This window comes from Helobdella robusta, assembly GCF_000326865.2.
Source record: "Helobdella robusta unplaced genomic scaffold HELROscaffold_30, whole genome shotgun sequence".
NCBI classification, from domain to species: Eukaryota; Metazoa; Annelida; class Clitellata; order Rhynchobdellida; family Glossiphoniidae; genus Helobdella; species Helobdella robusta.
In genome coordinates this window covers 2136114-2155184 of record NW_008704502.1, presented here as the reverse complement: position 1 = coordinate 2155184, position 19071 = coordinate 2136114, and the positions used below count along the sequence as shown (strand labels likewise).

At 31.1% G+C, this 19071-nt stretch overlaps 3 protein-coding genes across 3 annotated transcripts in view; all 3 read left to right on the top strand.

The window, feature by feature from the left end:
- Nucleotides 1-92: 92 nt before the first annotated feature.
- Nucleotides 93-2052, top strand: HELRODRAFT_174727 (hypothetical protein; the record flags this gene model as incomplete). The annotated part of the gene is made up of 4 exons (XM_009022149.1): nucleotides 93-214; nucleotides 540-733; nucleotides 988-1149; nucleotides 1928-2052. The coding sequence occupies 4 exons, from the start codon at nucleotides 93-95 to the stop codon at nucleotides 2050-2052; spliced, it is 603 nt and encodes a 200-aa protein (XP_009020397.1).
- A 1109-nt stretch (nucleotides 2053-3161) lies between these two features.
- On the top strand, nucleotides 3162-7637 carry HELRODRAFT_100536 (hypothetical protein). Its single transcript, XM_009022148.1, has 3 exons — nucleotides 3162-3270; nucleotides 3453-3839; nucleotides 6478-7637. Exons 2-3 carry the CDS (start codon nucleotides 3455-3457, stop codon nucleotides 7071-7073), a joined length of 981 nt encoding a protein of 326 aa, XP_009020396.1. The 5' UTR covers nucleotides 3162-3270; nucleotides 3453-3454; the 3' UTR covers nucleotides 7074-7637.
- Nucleotides 7638-10559: 2922 nt separating this feature from the next.
- Nucleotides 10560-19071, top strand: part of HELRODRAFT_157218 (hypothetical protein) — a gene marked incomplete at both ends in the record, with an annotated part of 9517 nt that continues 1005 nt past the window's right edge. Inside the window, 17 exons of the mRNA XM_009022147.1 lie at nucleotides 10560-10697; nucleotides 11276-11344; nucleotides 11539-11602; nucleotides 11732-11735; nucleotides 13001-13002; nucleotides 13435-13523; nucleotides 13753-13917; nucleotides 14431-14469; nucleotides 14880-15007; nucleotides 15511-15628; nucleotides 15988-16025; nucleotides 16344-16468; nucleotides 16586-16725; nucleotides 17183-17272; nucleotides 17597-17689; nucleotides 18153-18294; nucleotides 18603-18717. Coding sequence (XP_009020395.1) covers nucleotides 10560-10697; nucleotides 11276-11344; nucleotides 11539-11602; nucleotides 11732-11735; nucleotides 13001-13002; nucleotides 13435-13523; nucleotides 13753-13917; nucleotides 14431-14469; nucleotides 14880-15007; nucleotides 15511-15628; nucleotides 15988-16025; nucleotides 16344-16468; nucleotides 16586-16725; nucleotides 17183-17272; nucleotides 17597-17689; nucleotides 18153-18294; nucleotides 18603-18717 — 1559 coding nt within the window. The remainder of the gene's footprint in view (nucleotides 10698-11275; nucleotides 11345-11538; nucleotides 11603-11731; nucleotides 11736-13000; nucleotides 13003-13434; nucleotides 13524-13752; nucleotides 13918-14430; nucleotides 14470-14879; nucleotides 15008-15510; nucleotides 15629-15987; nucleotides 16026-16343; nucleotides 16469-16585; nucleotides 16726-17182; nucleotides 17273-17596; nucleotides 17690-18152; nucleotides 18295-18602; nucleotides 18718-19071) is intronic.

The window sequence follows — 19071 nt, the reverse complement described above, 5'->3', positions numbered from 1 at the left end:
ATAGCATTATAGGAAAACTTCTTTCAAAATCTTACACGACTCAGCTGAAAAAAATTTTTTTAATTGAACGAAATCAGAATCCAAAACTTTTAATGCACCTTCAATTTTTTGCAGATTTAACAGCTCTAAAAGATCTCGCTCTTGGATCTTCAGACGAGAGTAGAATTAACTCACTGAAGAGTGACCAGAGAAACCTAATGAGGAACGTTCTAATGTGTACTGAGTATTTATAATTAAAAATATTTCACAACTTTTAAAAATCCACGCTACACCTAATCCGTCCTGATAATAATTTTTTAATATGAATTTCTTAAATATAAAAAATAACGTGTAAATTATAAATAAATAAAATTAATATTATTATAATAAAACTAATTAATCGTTTAGGAGTAAATAAACGCAAAATATATCAAAAATAATATAAATAATTATCTTTATTTATAAATGAAATTTGTTCCCTTACAATAAAAAAATTTTTCCTAATTAAAATTTTTCCTAAAAATTTCCCATCAATAATTCCCATGAAAAATTTTCCTGAGAAATAAAGTACAAGGCCTATTAGGATGGGTCTACTATACGAGATCACTGACAGACGAGGAGAACAAGCAGACGGTCCTCGACGCACTGGGATACTACGAGACACAGAAGCCAAACAAACCTCCTTTCAAACCATCACCGCCTACCGTACCGCTAAGTCAAGATGACGTTGAAGGGTTCGACCAGTTTGAGAAGGGTAGTTTTCTTTATTTATATAATATTCTTTTGTAAAATAATTTTTATGTATTTTTATAAAAATAGATGTAATTTAATATTCATGTCACAGTTTCGCTTAATAAACGACGTTATTACAATTTAAAGTAATTAAAAAAATTTATCTTCAATGCTGAACAAAGAAACAAAAAATTTTAAAAATTTGACAAACCTTTTTTCATAAAACTTAAGACAAATTTCACGTAAATGCTGTGTAATTTTCAATGATCCATTCAGGTCAGTACCTCACATTTTACCCATCATGCTTCGGAAATGGCTGCTTCTTTGCTGTGCTCCTAAGAGAGGTATCGCTCTTAACCTCCTTCATTGAATTGAAATTGTATCTAAACCATTTTAACCCAAAAGATTGCAAAACGCAACATGCATTCATACCTAAACGTACAATATGTACTGTACATATACAAGTGTAGATTTAAGCACTTCGCCATATCTAAGCGTACACGCATCGAACTAACAATAACGTTATTAACTCTTCCACAGTCTGAAGACACACAGGGAACAATGCTGCAGATAATAAACCGGGCAGAAGCTATGGGAATCATCAAATAAATCCACGAAGCAGTCTGATTCCGATAAATACTTGTCAAGTCAACTGTTTTTTGATTATATGCTTATTTCTATTTATAAATCAACGTTGAATGCACTCAGCTGAATGTAAACCTCGTTTAAGCTGTTATATAAATACATATATATTTATATTAAATATTTTTAAAATTATTTTTTCACGTGATTTTAAAAGTGATATGTTACCCATATGTATAACACTTTTTCATCCATCAATAGAAAATAATTAAAAAAATTAGATAACCAGTAGATAAAAAAATGGATAATTTAAGACCCAAATGGCAAGTTGTTTTGTCTTAATATTTTTCTAGTGGTTCCGGAAGTTATTAATTGAATGAACAAGAAAACTAATTGATTTAAAACAAAAATAATTTGATTGAAATTATGTTATATCTTATGAAAAATCAAATAGACCACATTGATATGGGAAAATAGAGTAGTTAGTGGTTTTGTTCCATAAAATAAGTAAAAATTAAGCATTCAGAAAAATTATTTCAACATAAAAACACATTTTAAACTAGATTAACCTCCAGAATGATAAACACAAGCCATCACAATTTTAAAAAAATTCCTATGACACGCTGCTATCAAGCGCGCTGTAAGATCACAAACAAGATGGCCAACCGTCAAGAGCTGAGTACACTTCCGCCGGAAACAAATGACGTCATTGTTTACAATGGCAACATTAATGCCGTCATTCAAGCTCAAAATATCTGATGCCGTGTGACAAATTTAGGGAATTCGGCCTTTTATGTCTATCAGCTTGTTTATTTTTTCATTGGATAGGAATATTGTAACAAAATGGAGCAATAAACTGTTTTAAAGAATGATCTATTAATGTTGTTTAATTTTGGTGTATGAGCTAAAAGCTACAAAACCCTGATAAAACAATAAGACTAAGCAACGAACGGAATAATTTGATAAACGTGTGGTACATGAATGGATGAATAGCATAGACGGCTTTCAAAAAATGATTCAAATAATTTTAAAAACCAGAAATAAAAATCAGTTACGTTAGAAATATTCATATCTAGTTCAGTGGTAGAGAAAGACTATGCCAATAAATTAGTTCTGCCTGCGGACGAATCGTTGGAAATTACTTTCCATTTACTTAAAACGAAAAAATTGTTCCATAGTTTGATGACATCTAGCGGAATAATCATTCTGAGAAGAAATTTTTTATCGTAAAAAGTTATTATCATACAAAAGTTTTTAGAAATAGAAATCTGATAAGTTAAGTACATAGGAAAAAATTTAGATTGAAACTTATACATCCATGTGCAAATTTTAGAAATTATTCGACATTTTATAGGCAGCCAATGCAAGAGAACAAGATAGTGAGATGAGATATACGAGGAAAGAAAGATAGGCAGACGGCAGTTATATTATTATTATTATTGCATAAACATTATTATCACCTTCGTCAGAATCAACTTTCTGACGACATGCTAACCATTATCGCGAGGAAAACAAACATTCGACAGACAACCAATCAGAATATTTCTCCGATAAAAGAGCAAATACTATTGGCCGTTGCAAAAAGTCGTCAGTCGTCATTGGTCGTCAGGTTTTGAACGAAGTATCAATTCATCATGTCCTCAATGTTCAGATAAGCTTTTTGAGTGATTTCGTCAACAAGATATGAGATGTATACTTTACTTACGCTATATGTGCAATCACATTCATAAAACAGGTTATACAACAGAAACTTATATATATATATATATATATATATATATATATATATATATATATATATATATATATATACATATATATGAACTTAAAGCAACAGAGTGTATGAAACAGAGTCCTCTCGTTGTACACATAAAATAAAGTGTGCACTGTGCAATAATACCCTGTGACAGAAAATAAATTATGTACTATCAACAACAGAAGTCTGTCTCCTCCTCGGATACTCTTTCTACATAAAAAGTAATTATTGATTTTATCGTCTAAGTAGATGTAGTCATTCGTTTTTAGTTCTTTTTTTTGAAGTTTTGTTTTGAATAACGAGTTATGACATGATGTTTATGACGTTCTGAAATATTAAGTAGGTATTGAAATGAAGCGACAATCAATGTTAATTAGATGAATTGAATAAATTATCTTTACAGCAATGCTTTACTTAAAAAAATCGCAACCCATCCTCTCCGATGTCACACACAAAATGCATCCCCAACTGCTTCAACAAACACAACAACAACAACAACAACAACAACATCAACAAATTCAACAACATCTTCAACAATGTTTCGAACTAGATTTGTCAAACCAGCCACCTCCGGCTCACCAGCACAACTACAGCAACAACATCAACACACGCATCAACAACCTTACTTTCGAGAAAAAACTGGATAATCATAAAAGTTTTAACGTCGAATCGAATGAAGCCCACAAAGTTAATCAGACTGAGGGAGGGAAAAATTTCGAATCAAATTTGAAGTTTCCATGGATGAAGACGACGAAATCTCACGCCAAACAATGGAAATCTAATTGGATTGGTCGGTATATTTATTATTGAATGAATTCATTTTTGTAAGAGTTACTTTTTATGACTTTAACGAGACTGTGGAAATGTTATATTGAAATCTGATACCACGCGTCTTATGGAAATAAGAATTTTATACAAGTTGGACAAATATTTTTTTTTTATAAAATTTTACTTCTTCATTAATCGAGATGCTGAAGTTTAAATTTAAAAATTTGATAGATTTAAAATAGCATGCATTAAAATTGGGTTATAGTTTCCAACTAGTGAACCATATTTTTACGAAACTTATTTTTTTATTGATTTTTCCACTGTTTTTAAATGAAAAAATTAGTATAAAGAGATTTACAGAAGGCAATAAGATGTTTCTTGAAATTTAAATTTTACAATTTTGAAATTGTTAAAATATTCTTAAAAACTGGACATTTTATATAGAAATTCAATATTATTATTAATTAGGAAGGAATTATTATCCTTGACTTGTTGTGTAGCAAGTTGACTTTTATGAGAGCAACGACACAAATAATACATAATTTTAAATCTGGAAAATAGCTCTTCAATGAAACTGATATACTCCACTTTTGTTTTTTATTTGTTCGCTCTGGTTTTTCATAACATGGGACCGTGTTTCTATCTGAGTATTAGCATACAAAATGCATCCAACATGCCTGACGTGGAGCAAGGCTTCAGAAGTTTTGGTAGTCTCAATCCAATAGTTTCTTGGCACTGTGTAGTCAATTTTCGTGTTTCAATTCAAAGATACTTACAATTGTTTTTAGATTACAAAGTGCTCGTTTAAAAGTCATTATCGTCCGAGATGTAAATAAAAAATTATAAAAAATTAATTCGGATTAGTTAAAAATTATTTGTCTAAAAAATGAGATTTGTGAAAAATTTATCAAATTGTTTGTGATAATTATGATAAAAATACTATAAATTGAAGGCATGATAGCAATCATCGACAACAGATCTAATGTTTAGCAAGTTAATTATATACAAAAACTCTTTATAAATTTTAAATTTTGCTTTGATAAGCAATTATTTGAACTTGAAATTAAATTTAAGGTTAGGCCCTAAGAAGGAACGGGCTTTACGATTTTACTTTATATTTATTTAGAAACTAAAAACAACAAAAATTTCGAAATATTTAGCTACATAAAAATTAAATAAAATGTAACACAGACCCTATATATCTATGGGATGATACAAACATGACAAAAACACAATACAAAATGATACAAACATGATACAAACACGATGCAAACACGATACAAACGCAATACAAACATGACATAAACACGATACAAACACAATACAGGCATGATACAAACATGATACAAACACGATACAAACACGATGCAAACATAATACAAACATGCTACAAATTTGATACAAACATTAACATGTGAATGTGCATCTATACGTACGGGTTGTGGATGACGAGCGATGACATCTTCAAGTGGGCTATTCACGATAACAAACCACCTTATCACTTGTTCGATGGCTTTATCGCTTGCATTGGCAAATAAACGTTGACACATGTTTTGCAATATAGGCTTCTACTATGCATACATAAATGTGTGTGTTGTGTATGTGTGTATTGTATATGTGTGTGTTGTGTATGTGTGTGTTGTGTATGTGTGTGTTGTGTACGTTTCATATTATAATTAATGTGTATAATTATTCATTCATTAAATTTCTAATGAGTTTGTATATATGTGTATATGTGTTTTATTTTGTTCTGGCCAGTAAATACAATTACCAATTTGTCATTTTACATATTTTAAAATTTTTTTAGCTCGTGAAAAGTAGTGAATGATATTTTTCACATTTTGGTTAGTATATTAATTAGTTTCCAAATATGATCGGATGACGGAATGCAATATGTCAACTTTGAAACGAGAGATTAAAAATTTAAAATACATATATATCAAATCATTCAGACTATGTAGGTATATTTCTTAAATGGTTATTCATTTTATCAAAAGTAGAAAGCAAGTAATCAAAGAATCATACCTGAAACATAATCTAAACTTTTAAAATAAAATCGAAATAGGTAAATAAAAATTCTCGCTGAAAACTTGGTTACTTCCATTTCTCATATGTCGAGAGAGGTCTTTTAAGTAAAATTCTGAAGTGGATTAAAAATTTGATGACAATTAGACATCAAATTATCACCAAGTTTCGCCATCATTTTCCGTCTCATCATCACCATTTTCCACAGCCTGCCATAACATTAACAACAAAATATTTCACCATCACACGTTATTAATTTGCAAGCCTACTTCACGGTGGGCACTTCACGCTGACGCGCTCATTAATCATGTACCTTGTATTTTGTAATTTACTACCTGATTGGGATACACGCTCTTCTGTTTTATTTTCAATCCAAACCCGTAAATGATTTTTTTTTTGATTTTTCGTTTTTTCTTATTTCTAAGTTTAAGTTAGGTAAATAATTCTACCAAAATTCCATCCGTATTTATTTATTAAATCGTTTAATTGCTGTCAGGATGAACAAGTTATTGTATAATATGGATTGGAAATTCGTAGCAGACAATGAGAGCCGAAATTTGTTTCTAATAATCTAACATCACTAGCAAAATATGTGTAAAACTAGTTGAAATAATTTTGAAATATTTAAATTTCAGGCGCTGATGTGCACATATTGGACGACAACAAAAGAACTCGCACAGCTTACAGCAGGTCACAGCTTCTGGAATTGGAGAAAGAGTTTCATTTCGATAAATACATTTCAAGACCAAGAAGAGTGGAACTGGCTTCATCTCTCAATTTGACTGAACGACATATTAAGATCTGGTTTCAAAACCGTCGAATGAAATGGAAGAAAATGGAGGCAGGCAAAATCACTTCAACTACTGCAAACAATTTTGAAGGTGCTAATGTACACTTCAGTCCAAAAAATGCTTCTAACCATGCCAGCAATTTTTTTGGTAGTGCTGACACTTCAATTTCGAGTCCAAATTTCAACAATAAAACTGGTGAAGGTAACTCGACCTTTTCTCAAATCAACTTAGTCAGTAAAGAAATTGAGCTTCCTGTCAGAAAGATGGGACAGGAAATATACAACTTGGAGACATCCGGCGGAAGTGGTGGGCTGGTCAACGGTCACGTGGCAATCCATTCGGCAGATACTTCGGTCAGTGCTCTTTCAGGTGGAACAAGATTTCCTTTCACTAGAGATCAATTCGGCAGTTCTGACGAATCAACAAACGAAACTAACTAAGATTGCGCGTCTAACATTTCTTGTTTCTCTTAAAATTTTCTGTGTTTCTAACACGAAATTGTATATGACGGCGAACCATCTCTATCTTAAACAAATTACTAACTGTGAATGAAAACCTAAACTATGTTGACGAATCTTGAAAATTGTTCTCTATCTATATTTTAAAGCGAATGTGCATGTGAATAAGTTGTAACACTTAATCAACAGAATGAGTAACCCGAAGTCTTCCGAACGAACGTGTCGTTCTTATTTGACGATAATTTTTGTTGTACACCAGCAAACGGCCATATGGAAGATTTAATCATTGATTTAACTGCTCATTTATTAAGTCTTAGAACTGCGTGCACGTTCAAAAAATTATTCGCTCATTTGCATCGTTCATTTTAAAATCAAAAAATTTTGCGAACGTTGAGAATTTCTTGGATAGAAGCAAAACTGAGTATGAATAAAATAGCCTACCATTGAAAGCAGTGTGCAAAATGTGAATTTCACGTAAATAATCCCAATTACATTGAAATCGGCGTCATAAACAGTTTTTTTTTCAAAAATCAACAACAAACACTCTTTTTAAATTGTATTTTTCAACTGAGAGTTACATCAAATCCATGTATAGTGCATATAATATTGTTTTGGTTTAATCTTCTTCTTTCAAAATTGCCTCAGGACAAAGGGAACTGAAAACAATAAATTAGGATTAAGTTATTAAAACATAAAAATAATATAGACTAACTGTAACTTAGCTAACTAGTATCTCAAACCAGTTATTTTAAAATTTTTAGATTTTAAACTGGAAATATAAAAAGCCATAGACACTTTTTAAAACATCAGTAAACACATCTGCAAACAGAACTGTAAAGCAAAGAAGAAAGTAGTGATTTGTCTTCACAAAATTATTTTTTAGATTTTCGTCCACTATTTAACCTTATCATTGACCTTTACACATTTTTAGAAAAAATATAAAAAACAGTAATAAATTAATCTTGTCAAACTTTTCCTAGACCAAGCTTCATTTCAGAAATGATAAATAACTATGATAATTTATGTAGACCAAGAAACAATCCTAAATTTTTAAAAGAATTTCAAAAGAAAGAATTGAACTAGAAAAGTACCTTTTTAAACCAAAGTGTTTTTTCTTAATTAGCGTTTGCATTATTTTCTATTTATAAAACTTTTCAGGTCGTCCTCGTTTTGTAATTGATTATAATTAATTTCAGTTACAAACAATCATCTACACTACAGACTAGAAAATAAGCTCACTCACAATCACAAGTCACTGATTAAAAAATAAAAAAACAAGTGCACATAGTCAAGAAAGAAGGATTTTTAAAAGGATAAACAACACAAACTAAAAAATTTTTAGTTAGTGTTGTTTATCCTTTTAAAAATCATTCTTTGTTTTTAGTAAAAACATATCTGATACCAGTACTGTAAAAAATTATCTGTACATAATACATAAAATATCTGTACATTACATACTGTACATGATTATGCTTATGTGAACAAAAGCAAAACACATCAAATCATAAAATCGTCATATAAAATACAAAAAAAAATAACAGGTAAAGGATGCACGTGTTTCTTGCAGGTTACATGAATAAAATTAAAAATAAAACCTAAGTCCTAAATGAAAAGATGGCTAACTTGATCTTATGACGGCCACAGTAGCAACGAAAAGGATGACACTTCCTTTGATGACCTGTTTGGCCGTCTCCTCTTCTACCTGGCATGCTGCCGGATCTTTTGGCACACCCCTAAACATGATGAATTCGTAATATTATATAAAAAACAGTACAACGTTGTTGAAAAAACTTTTTAATAACTTGAAGTTAGCAACGATGACTGACCATAGCATATGAAAAAATGTTATATACTTCTTTAAATCTATGTATTATTTATTATACATATTTAAATCTGCACGCTAAATTTTAGCATTGGAATATTATAAAATTTAAACTATATTATTTATTTTAATTTATTACCTAAATTAAAAATGAAAAAGTAATATAGTAATGCAAACTTTTCCAATTTCTGTACTTTTATAGTTCAAATTCCATAAAATCACAAGATTTGAAGTAAAATTCCATTTTAATCATTTACCTGAAATCTAAAATAAACGACAATGTTGTCAAGTAAATTTGAATTTCCGAGTTATTATTAAAAAAGGTTCATAAATTCTTTTTGATTTGTCAAACTTTTATTTTAATGTTTAAATTAATTCTTTTTAATCATTAATCGCGGTTTCAACTGTCAATGTCTGAAAATAAATAGTTAAACTTAAAATGCTTGGTTGTCATGATGGTCCTATACATTGTAATGAGTCCTATACATTACAACACTCTTTTTTTTATATATTTATTTAAAAAATGTCATTAAAAATTCATTTAAAAAAATGTTACGTAACAATGTTAAGTCAATATTTTTAGTTTAATAAACGTTTGTTTTTAAGTAAGTTAAATTCACATTATAAAAACTAAACTAAAATTAATAAGCAAAACACTGAAAACACTAAAAACAGCAATTGCTATCTATTGTAATTGCTTATTAATTATTTAAATTTATTATTGCATTCAGCTGTTGGTTGAGGAGGTTGAGTAAATCAAATTTAAATTTACATAGGTTTTATTTTTATTTAACTTTTAAATTTTGATACTACTTTGTACACAAACACATATATCATAACGTAAAAGCAAAAATATAGATTATCAAATGCCATTCACAGATGGATGGAATTTAAAGAAAGAGTGAGCACATTTTTATCCTCATGTTTATACATAATTTTATTTCCATTAAATTGAACATTATCCAGAAAATTCTTGTAAGGAAAATTGAAAAGACCAACTTTAAATGATTAATAATTTAATACCATCAATTTGATAGAATTCTTACAATATTGTATAAAATATGGTCTCCTTCCAATATATATAATATACTATATATATATATATATATATATATATATATATATATATATATATATATATATATATATATATATAATTATAATATGCATAATATATACATGTAGAATGTGTACTTGTATGTCATATATTTATAGATAATAGACTATATTACCTAGTATATTGGGAAAATTCATAATTTTAGAAGTCCTATTGCATTAGCGTTCATTTTTTGGAAGCTTTATAAAGCCTAGCAATACCATTTAGGTAGAGGAAAAAAAGCTAAATTCACTGACAATAAAAATTTGTTGTTTTAAATGTTAACGATAGTTCTATCCGGTTAATATTAATTTCTAGCTTTCAAGTTTGCCATTTGCAATCATTTGTAAAAGCATTCAGTTTGTTTAAATGTAACTGGCAAATGAACTGAAAGTTTAAATTTTCTGTTTTTCCTTACTTGTGTTTATTTGTAATTGTACGGTCATTTAATAATTGACCATTACACCATCGTTCTACTATCTTTCAGTATATTGATTGACATATACTTTCAACTTTCAAAACTATTCAACAATAAATTAGGCAAATTAAGATGTCATTCCAGTTGTTTGCCTGGTGCATGTCGTTCTTTCTCTTGCTCTGTCAGAATGTGCATGGCTACTACAACATCAGTGTGAGTGGAGGGTATGGAAGGTCTTTTGATGGGATTGGTGCAATTAGTGGAGGAGGGGTAGGTTTACGTTTGTCAATGTTTGTTTGTTTGTCTATGTCAATCTGTCTGTGTCTGTTGCTGTTTGTTTGTTTGTTTGTTTGTTTGTGTTTGTTTGTGTTTGTATATGTTTGCATTTGTGTTTGTGGCCGTTTGTTTGCATATGTTTGCATTTGTTGCTGTTCGTTTGTATATGTTTGTATCTTTTGCTGTCTGTTTATTATTGTTTTACTTAGTTTTAGATAATTTTTTAATCATTTTCTAACTTTTAAATGTGTATAAGTTCTGATCAGTCATTTATATTTCGATTCACAATGTACCTACGCCGTAGAATTATATCCAGTAAGATATCTATCTACATATATATATCTATATATAGATATATATCTAGTAAGTTTCTATAGCTTGTTGGTGATACATGTTATGTTCAAATTCACAAGTGAAAAATTTCCATCTTGATTGAGGTTGTTTCAATGAGGTTGTTCTTTTTTCCCTTCAGTATGCAATATTGCTTAGATTACAATTCTCAAGGTTTTTGATTTTATTGATTGATTGGATTAAAGTAATTTATATTTTAGTGTGGTGTGAAATGTTTGCAGGCTACCAGCAAACTTCTGGTCAACTACCCTCCGAAGCAAAGAGATGAGATACTGGACTATCTCTTCAAGGTTCACCTTTAATTGTGTGGCACTTCAATTTTCATTACATATATTTTTAATTCTTGCAATTGTTGATTTTACCAAATAATTTTTTTACTGTTGAATGTTAATAGGCAGCCAGTAGGTTAATTAATTTTTCTGTTTTTCTTAAAAAAATATTTAAAAAAATGAAAAAAAATTTTATAAATGTTGAAATTTGGCAGCCAAACTTTGCAGCTTCATTGCACATCTTGAAAGTTGAGATTGGAGGTGATGCCCAGTCAACTGGTATGCTATTTCCTTTTTCTTCTTCTCATATTTCCACACACACACACACACACACACACACACACGCACGCACACACGTACACACGCGCACACACACGCACACACACACAAACAATCACACATACACAGAAAGGTAAGTTTTTACAAAAAAAAGGGATGATTGAATCGTTATGATTAACATCACTAGCATTAACATTATTATTTTTCATGCTCTATACACTACCATATCATAATCATATTCATCATTTGCCATAATTCTTAACTGGAGTAGGCAAACTTTTTAATGCCACGCATATGTACAATGTATTAGCATCAGCATATAATTTACACAATGGAATTTAATTTTAAAAGTAGTTATTAGATAAAAAAATTTCTCTTACTGATAATAGTTGCAAAACTATGTATTTTATCTGTCTTGCTCTCTATTTTTAGCTTTCCCTGGTTAACTTTTAAAACACTTTTATCATCGTAATCGTCATAAGATCAAGTGTAGAATTATCATTCTTGAACTTTTGTTAAGTGCTATATAGATGCAATCTAATCTAATCACATTTGTTTGATTATTTTATCATGTGACTCTTACCTTGTTGGTTCGTTCGAAGATATAAGACAAAAAGATGTTTTATGGTTTATAATCTTTCGTACAGTTTTCTACCTAGATCTCGAGATGTTTTACTGTTCGGATTTCATTGTACAGTCTCTTGTATGTTTTTAATGTTCGTTTGTATAAGAAATGTTTCATTGGCTGCGTCATCAACAGTGAGATGGTGTTTGTTTACTGAATAGAGTTTTGGAATTTGGAAGTTTTTTTGAAAATTAGAATGTACAATTAGTAATTTTTCTTCGGTTAGCAGTTTATATCATTTCGTTTTATTCATTTCGGTTTTTGTTTGATTTGATTCGACTGAATAAACAATTTTTAAATAATTTATAAAGACAGCTCATACCAAACATCTTGCTTTCTTTTTTGATAATTCAAGCTTTCATTGATATGAACAGGTGTTTATGATTTTATTATTTTCACCAAAAAAATTTGTTCCTTTTTTAAATTTTTAATCATTATTATTTTAATATAAAATGTCGAAGAATTTTTCATCTCGTGAATGTTATTACTCTGTTTTTAAATTAGGTTTTATCGGTTTTGATAACTTCAAGTGGTGATAAATTATAAATGTATGATATACGACTCTTACTGATTTATCACTATCTCGATAACTCTCTTTAAAAATGTTGACCATAAACCACTGTTGAATGGGACCAGAATGATATGCATTTGATAAGATTTGTTTAAAATTAATTTTTTTAAAATATTGGTTAAATTGTATAAATGTTCTTTTCTGCCATTTTGAGGCGCTATAATTTTATTTTCTAGGCTGTTTTCTTTACATAAATCAATAGAGGTTAATGTTGAAATGATGTCACCTTACTTTTTGTTAATGACTTTTGTTTGTTGCAACTAACTACGCCTGCTTGCTATATCACCTGTGCATGCTGATGAATAAATCTTCTGTGTGTATAGATTAGACTCACCAGAAACCATCATGACGCTATGCAAAATTGTTATATATGGTTGTATACATTTTTACCGTCAATTTAAGCTAAAGGACTACTGTTGTTTTTTAGTTGTTTTTTTCATGTTAAAATTATGATCCAGATACGAGAATTTTACACAATATTCCAACTTCTCTACGAAAGAAATCACTTATTGGTCTTCAAAATGAGCTGTAGTTGAAACGTTGAAAAATTGACTGTTGAATTATCAGTAGACTACATTTTGACGTTAACTGTAACGTTGTGATAAATCAGTACAAGTGCCAATCTTAACCATACAGACGGCACTGAATCATCACACATGCATGAAAGTTGGGATGAGAACTATGAAAGGGGGTACGAATGGTGGCTGATGGTTGAGGCCAAGAAGGTCGGTTTAATTAATTTTCATCTCGATGTAATGGAAGTGAAGTTTTATTTTTTAATTATGGGAGGAGTGAAGTTTCAGTCTGTCTTGATCCCAATTGCGATGATGTTGTAACAGTGTATAGGGGTGTTAAATGATTATCAATTTATTTTTTTATATTTCACGTTAATAAAAAACTCCAGAATATTAACTAACTACCCATAACTAACCACACATCCTGTCTGCCATGCAGAGAAACCCTTCCATCAAAATAGCCTGCTTGCCGTGGGCTTTCCCAGGCTGGGTGGGTGAGGGCAAACCCGACCCGTACAACAGGCCCAACACTACGGCAATGTACGTCGTTAAGTGGATACTGGGTGCAAAGAAATATTACAACATCGATGTTGACTACGTTGGGGTGGGTTGTTGTTGCTGCTGTTGTTGTTGTTGTTGCTGCTGCTGTTGTTGTTGTTGCTGTTGTTGTTGTTGCTGTTCTTGTTGTTGCTGCTGTTCTTGTTGTTGTTGTCATTGTTGTTTAAATCATTTCATAGTTTACTTGACAAAAAATATTTTGAAAATCATTTTTTTTTTCGTTTTTCATGGCTCATTACATTCTCCTCCGTGGACTCGTTGAGTCATAAAGATGAATCATAAAATTAAAGTTGAATTAAATCTAAATCAGAACTAAATTTTAAAAATCCTTCTCATGCTCACTAAGATTCTCACTGTTGGACTTTGGCATTAAAACGTGAATGTATATATGTAAAGTAAATTTATTTCAATGTTCAACTTAAATTAATCAATAGATAAACAAATTATTGTTATAAATAAGATTGAAGTTGCCAAGCATTTCTGACGTGGTTTGCATTTTTACGCCGCAATTTACTATTTATCGTTTCCTAGAATTGGCTGTAATTCTTTTTTCCTCCAGATCTGGAATGAGAGAAGATACACCACGGAATATGTGAAGGTAAGGAGATATTCATTTCATTCATTCATTTCGACGGTCAATGTTGTATGTGTTCAAATAAAAGTTTTTAAATCATTAAGATAGTCAGTGAAAGATGAAATTTTTTATTTTAAATTCTCTCTTTAATATTTTTTAGCTGTGAAAAGCAACAGGCATACACTCAATGTTTGCAGATACACGCACACATTGCATATGATCGACCGGGATCTGCTTGTAATCGAATCTGGTCACTGCAATAGCATTGCCAAGCACCTTAGCCATTACACTATCAAGCTGTTCAATATATTAAATGGCGTTTCATGAAAATAACGAAAAACTTTGAGAATTGTACAAGCAATAATATAATACTTTTATAATTATATAATTTTTTATTTGATTTTATAGCTGATAATAGGATATAATTGAAACAGGTCTTGAAGCAGCTGCTGTTGGCAAACAACTTGAAAAATGTCAAGATGGTGGTTGCCGATGGCGACTGGTCGGTCAGTGCTGACATCATGAAGGACCCCGCTTTTGCTGCTGTTGTGGACGTCATAGGGTCAGTTGGGGACGTTAATATTATTATAGTATTATAATTAATATTATTATTATTAATTAAAATAAATAAGTTTATAATTGTAAAGGAGGTAATGTAAAGTGTTTGAATCAGGCAAGTTATTGTAATAAAATGTAAGTTGTTTGCTAAAAATAAGTCAGTGAATCGTCATATTGTCTGTATTCGCAAGCAGGAATGACGCACCTAAAATTTCCCACTTAGGCTATTGTGTGGTTATATTCCACTTCGAAATTTTTAATTGCTAAAATAAAATTTGTGATATCCAATTTATAGAGTTTAATAAATACCACTTCTGAAAGCTTGTGTGATAATAATGTTATATTATTCTCTCTTTTTGACTACCAAGTTGACATCTTTAAGCAGCTCATATTGTTTCTATTTTATCTTGACTTTTTCATATTTTAATTAGAAAATTTTGAATCAGTCACGAGTTATCTTTTTATCTTCCTGGTCGCAGTAGAATGCCATCTCCGTTCTATTTGCAGGGCACACTACCCTGGAACTGAAAGCACGGAAGATTCCCAGAAGACGAACAAAACGTTGTGGGCCTCTGAGGACTACAGTACCTTCAATGATGACGTAGGAGCCGGATGTTGGGCTCGAGTCAGTTCACATTTTTTGTTTGTTTGTTTATCTGTCTGTTTGCTTGTTCGTACGTTCGTTTCTTTGTTAGTTGGTAGAATGTTTCAAGTAGTAGAAGTTTTCTGCGTTGCTCTGAGGTTTTAAATTTTAGAAGTTCGTTTTGTTTTTAGTCAGTTTGATGTGTAGCTCCATTGATTGGTTTTAAGGTTGGTTTGACCTTAGTTAATGCTAAAAATGGTACGGGAATTTCCATGAATTATACTTCATAAAACGCCATAGGCAAAAATCACTTCAATGAAAATATTATATAGTAAATAACGTGATAAAATTTTGTCAAAATAATTTTGTCAAAATGTTGATTAAAATTGATACTTCTGAAGCTGCTGAACAGAAATTATGTGAAAGGACTTATGACCAGGTGACAAAATATATGCTTTTGGTTTCTCATTCATAACTTCAATCAGTTATTGTCTGAATATTGTTATTGTTATTTACCAACACTAGTTTTACTATTCTCACGTCCACAAGTCAATTATTTGTTTAAAATGAACAACTACCAATTTTACCAACCAATCGATCAAGATACCATCCAACCAACCAACCGACCAACCAACCAACCGACCAACCAACCGACCATCCAACCAACCAACCATCCAACCAACCATCCAACCAACCAACCGACCGATCATCCAACCAACCAACCAACCAACCAACCAATCAACCAATCGAAATGCAGCACGATAGCCTGGAATTTGGTGGCCAGCTATTACGACGCACTCCCCTACACGAGAGACGGACTGATGACTGCCAACGAACCTTGGAGTGGCTATTATGAGGTGGCCAACCCCATCTGGGTCACAGGTCAGCGTGATTTTTTTTTGAGTATTAGAAACGTTTTTAAATGTATTCTCTAATAGCGATTTTAAATCTTTCCAATATTATCATAAATATTCCATTTCCTGTAAAATCCTTATTTAGCCCACACGACTCAGTTCACGAAGATAGGATGGAGGTACCTGAAGCATGAGTCGGGTGTGGGTCATTTGGAGAGGGGGGGTACCTACGTGACCCTCATCAGCCCCGATAACAAGGACATCACCATCATCATTGAAACCATGGTCTGTGTGTACTCATATCATTTGAAAAAGGAATGGCAATCTCCGTACTGTTTATATTTTTTACTTATATCTTCCAGATTGAGGCACTTGTTAAATTTAAATTAAAAACTCTGTCTGGAAGATACAAAATAAGATTAAAAAAAAGTGGAGGTCTTTGTGCCTTTGTTTCATGTGGTGTTGTGTCGCATTGAAGTTATGTTGTGCGTCTGGTTAGGTATGGAGCGTTGTGGAATGGTTATTTCTATGCGTTGGTAATTTTTTCCAGTGATTTTTGGGTGATTTCTTCTTTTTTTCGTTTTGACCTGACGTTGTCGTTTTTTTTTTTCATTAGATTTATTTCTGACTTTTTTCTTAATTTTTCATTTTAGCTATTGTTTTTCAATTAAATACCATTTACACGTAACACACGCAGACGTACAACTATACTCTATTTGCACTTATCATCTAACATACGCAGACGTACAACCATTCCAAGTGCATCAGACCGAGAATTCCCAAGTATGAAGTGTTTAGCCAGCAGGCAGAGTTCTTTTTTAGTGGAATTTTGGTTGGTTTGTTTATTATTAAAACAGTGATTTCATTTCTGTTCAGTTTACTATTTAAGTTTCGCATGCCATTATGGAAAATTTTTAATAAACTACCGGCTTAAGTTAAGTTTTACATGTCATTTTACGGAAACTGTTCAAATAAAGTGCCCGCTTTAGCTATTTCTGTTTTGTTATAATTCGCAAAATATTATGTTTCTTACCCTATAAATGTGATAGGAAGGGTAACATGGGCATATATAGTCATTTTTATGGGATTCTCAGGAATTTAGACAGTTCTGAAATTTTGTATCTAGGCGTTGCATTTTATTTCCTATTTTCTTCAGAGCGGTGTAACGAAATTGAATCGCTGGAAGAGTTCCTTCAAGTACGGACTTGGTGAGAAATCGAGTGTGTTCGTGAAGATGGAGCCTATTAAGGTTCGCGAATTTCTTTTCGTGACTGTGAATGAACCATGGTAAGTGCTGCTAAATTGTGAACGGCAAATTACAGTGGAATATTTTATTGTTTCTTTTTGCCATTGTATTTTTTTTACAATTCTTCGTTTTAGTATTTCTTGAAAGTGTCAACAACAAACATGCGGTGAGTGTAAATAAATACATGTGAATCAACGCTAAACTGGCATCTTTTTGCAGTCAAACCTAGTCACTGCAACAGCAATGCCAGGCACCTTAACCATTACGCTATAGCGCCGACGTAAACATTTTTATATTTTTCCGACAGCATAATTCCCATTTTTGGTAACAAATAAGTTGTTAATGTTATGCCGCACAGTGTAACATGCGTTTTTTTTATACCTAACTGAAATTTAGATTGGATTTTGTCGTTGTTTAGCGTCTTCAACGTAATGTATGTTTGATTCTAAATGTCGTAATTTTCAAGGTTTCTCTTTCAAGTTTTCGCCTGTCACTGGAGCCTGATGAAGTTTACACGCTAACAACGTTGGAGGTCGGTGTCAAAGGTCAATACGGCAGCCCACCTCCTTCTCAGAAGTTTCCTCTACCTTACTCCGATTCATATACAAGTTCGTAGCGCTTTGTCAATGAGTATTTAAAGTTCTGGTTTTAATCATTTTATTACCAGAAATAAATTTTTATTAATTTTGTTAGTAATGTATGTATGTAAAATGTAAAACTTTTCATTATCAGAGACGAGAACTACGTAGAAATCAATGGATAATGTTAAACAACAATCGTAATATAATAAGTGAAGAAAAACTAACCGGAGGAAACTTTAAACAATATTAACAGCTAATTAAGACTATAATGTAAGTCAGACTAAAAGTCAGCAGGGAATAACATAACATATCGCAAAACAACGATACCAAAACAGACTATCCACATTATTCGGAGGCCTTCAATTTCGTGCCCCAATGTGGAGTTTGGGAGGTCAGACCCGCCTATGACGACCCTAAAAATAAGGTCAACAGACAGGTGATAATCACCAAGTAATTATTTGTTTCTTATTTGTTCATTTGCTTCTGTTTAAATTGTTGAATGATTGGTCGGACTGACTGAACAATAGATGAGCAATTACAGACATGCATACACAACAATTAATATAAAATATAATTGCGAAATGATGCGTGGTTATTATGAAGGTAACACACACACACACACACACACACACACACACACACACACACACACACACACACACACACACACACACACATATGCATATATATATATATATATATATATATATATATATATATATATATATATATATATATATATATATATATATATATATATACATATATATATATATATACATACACACATATATATGACATATA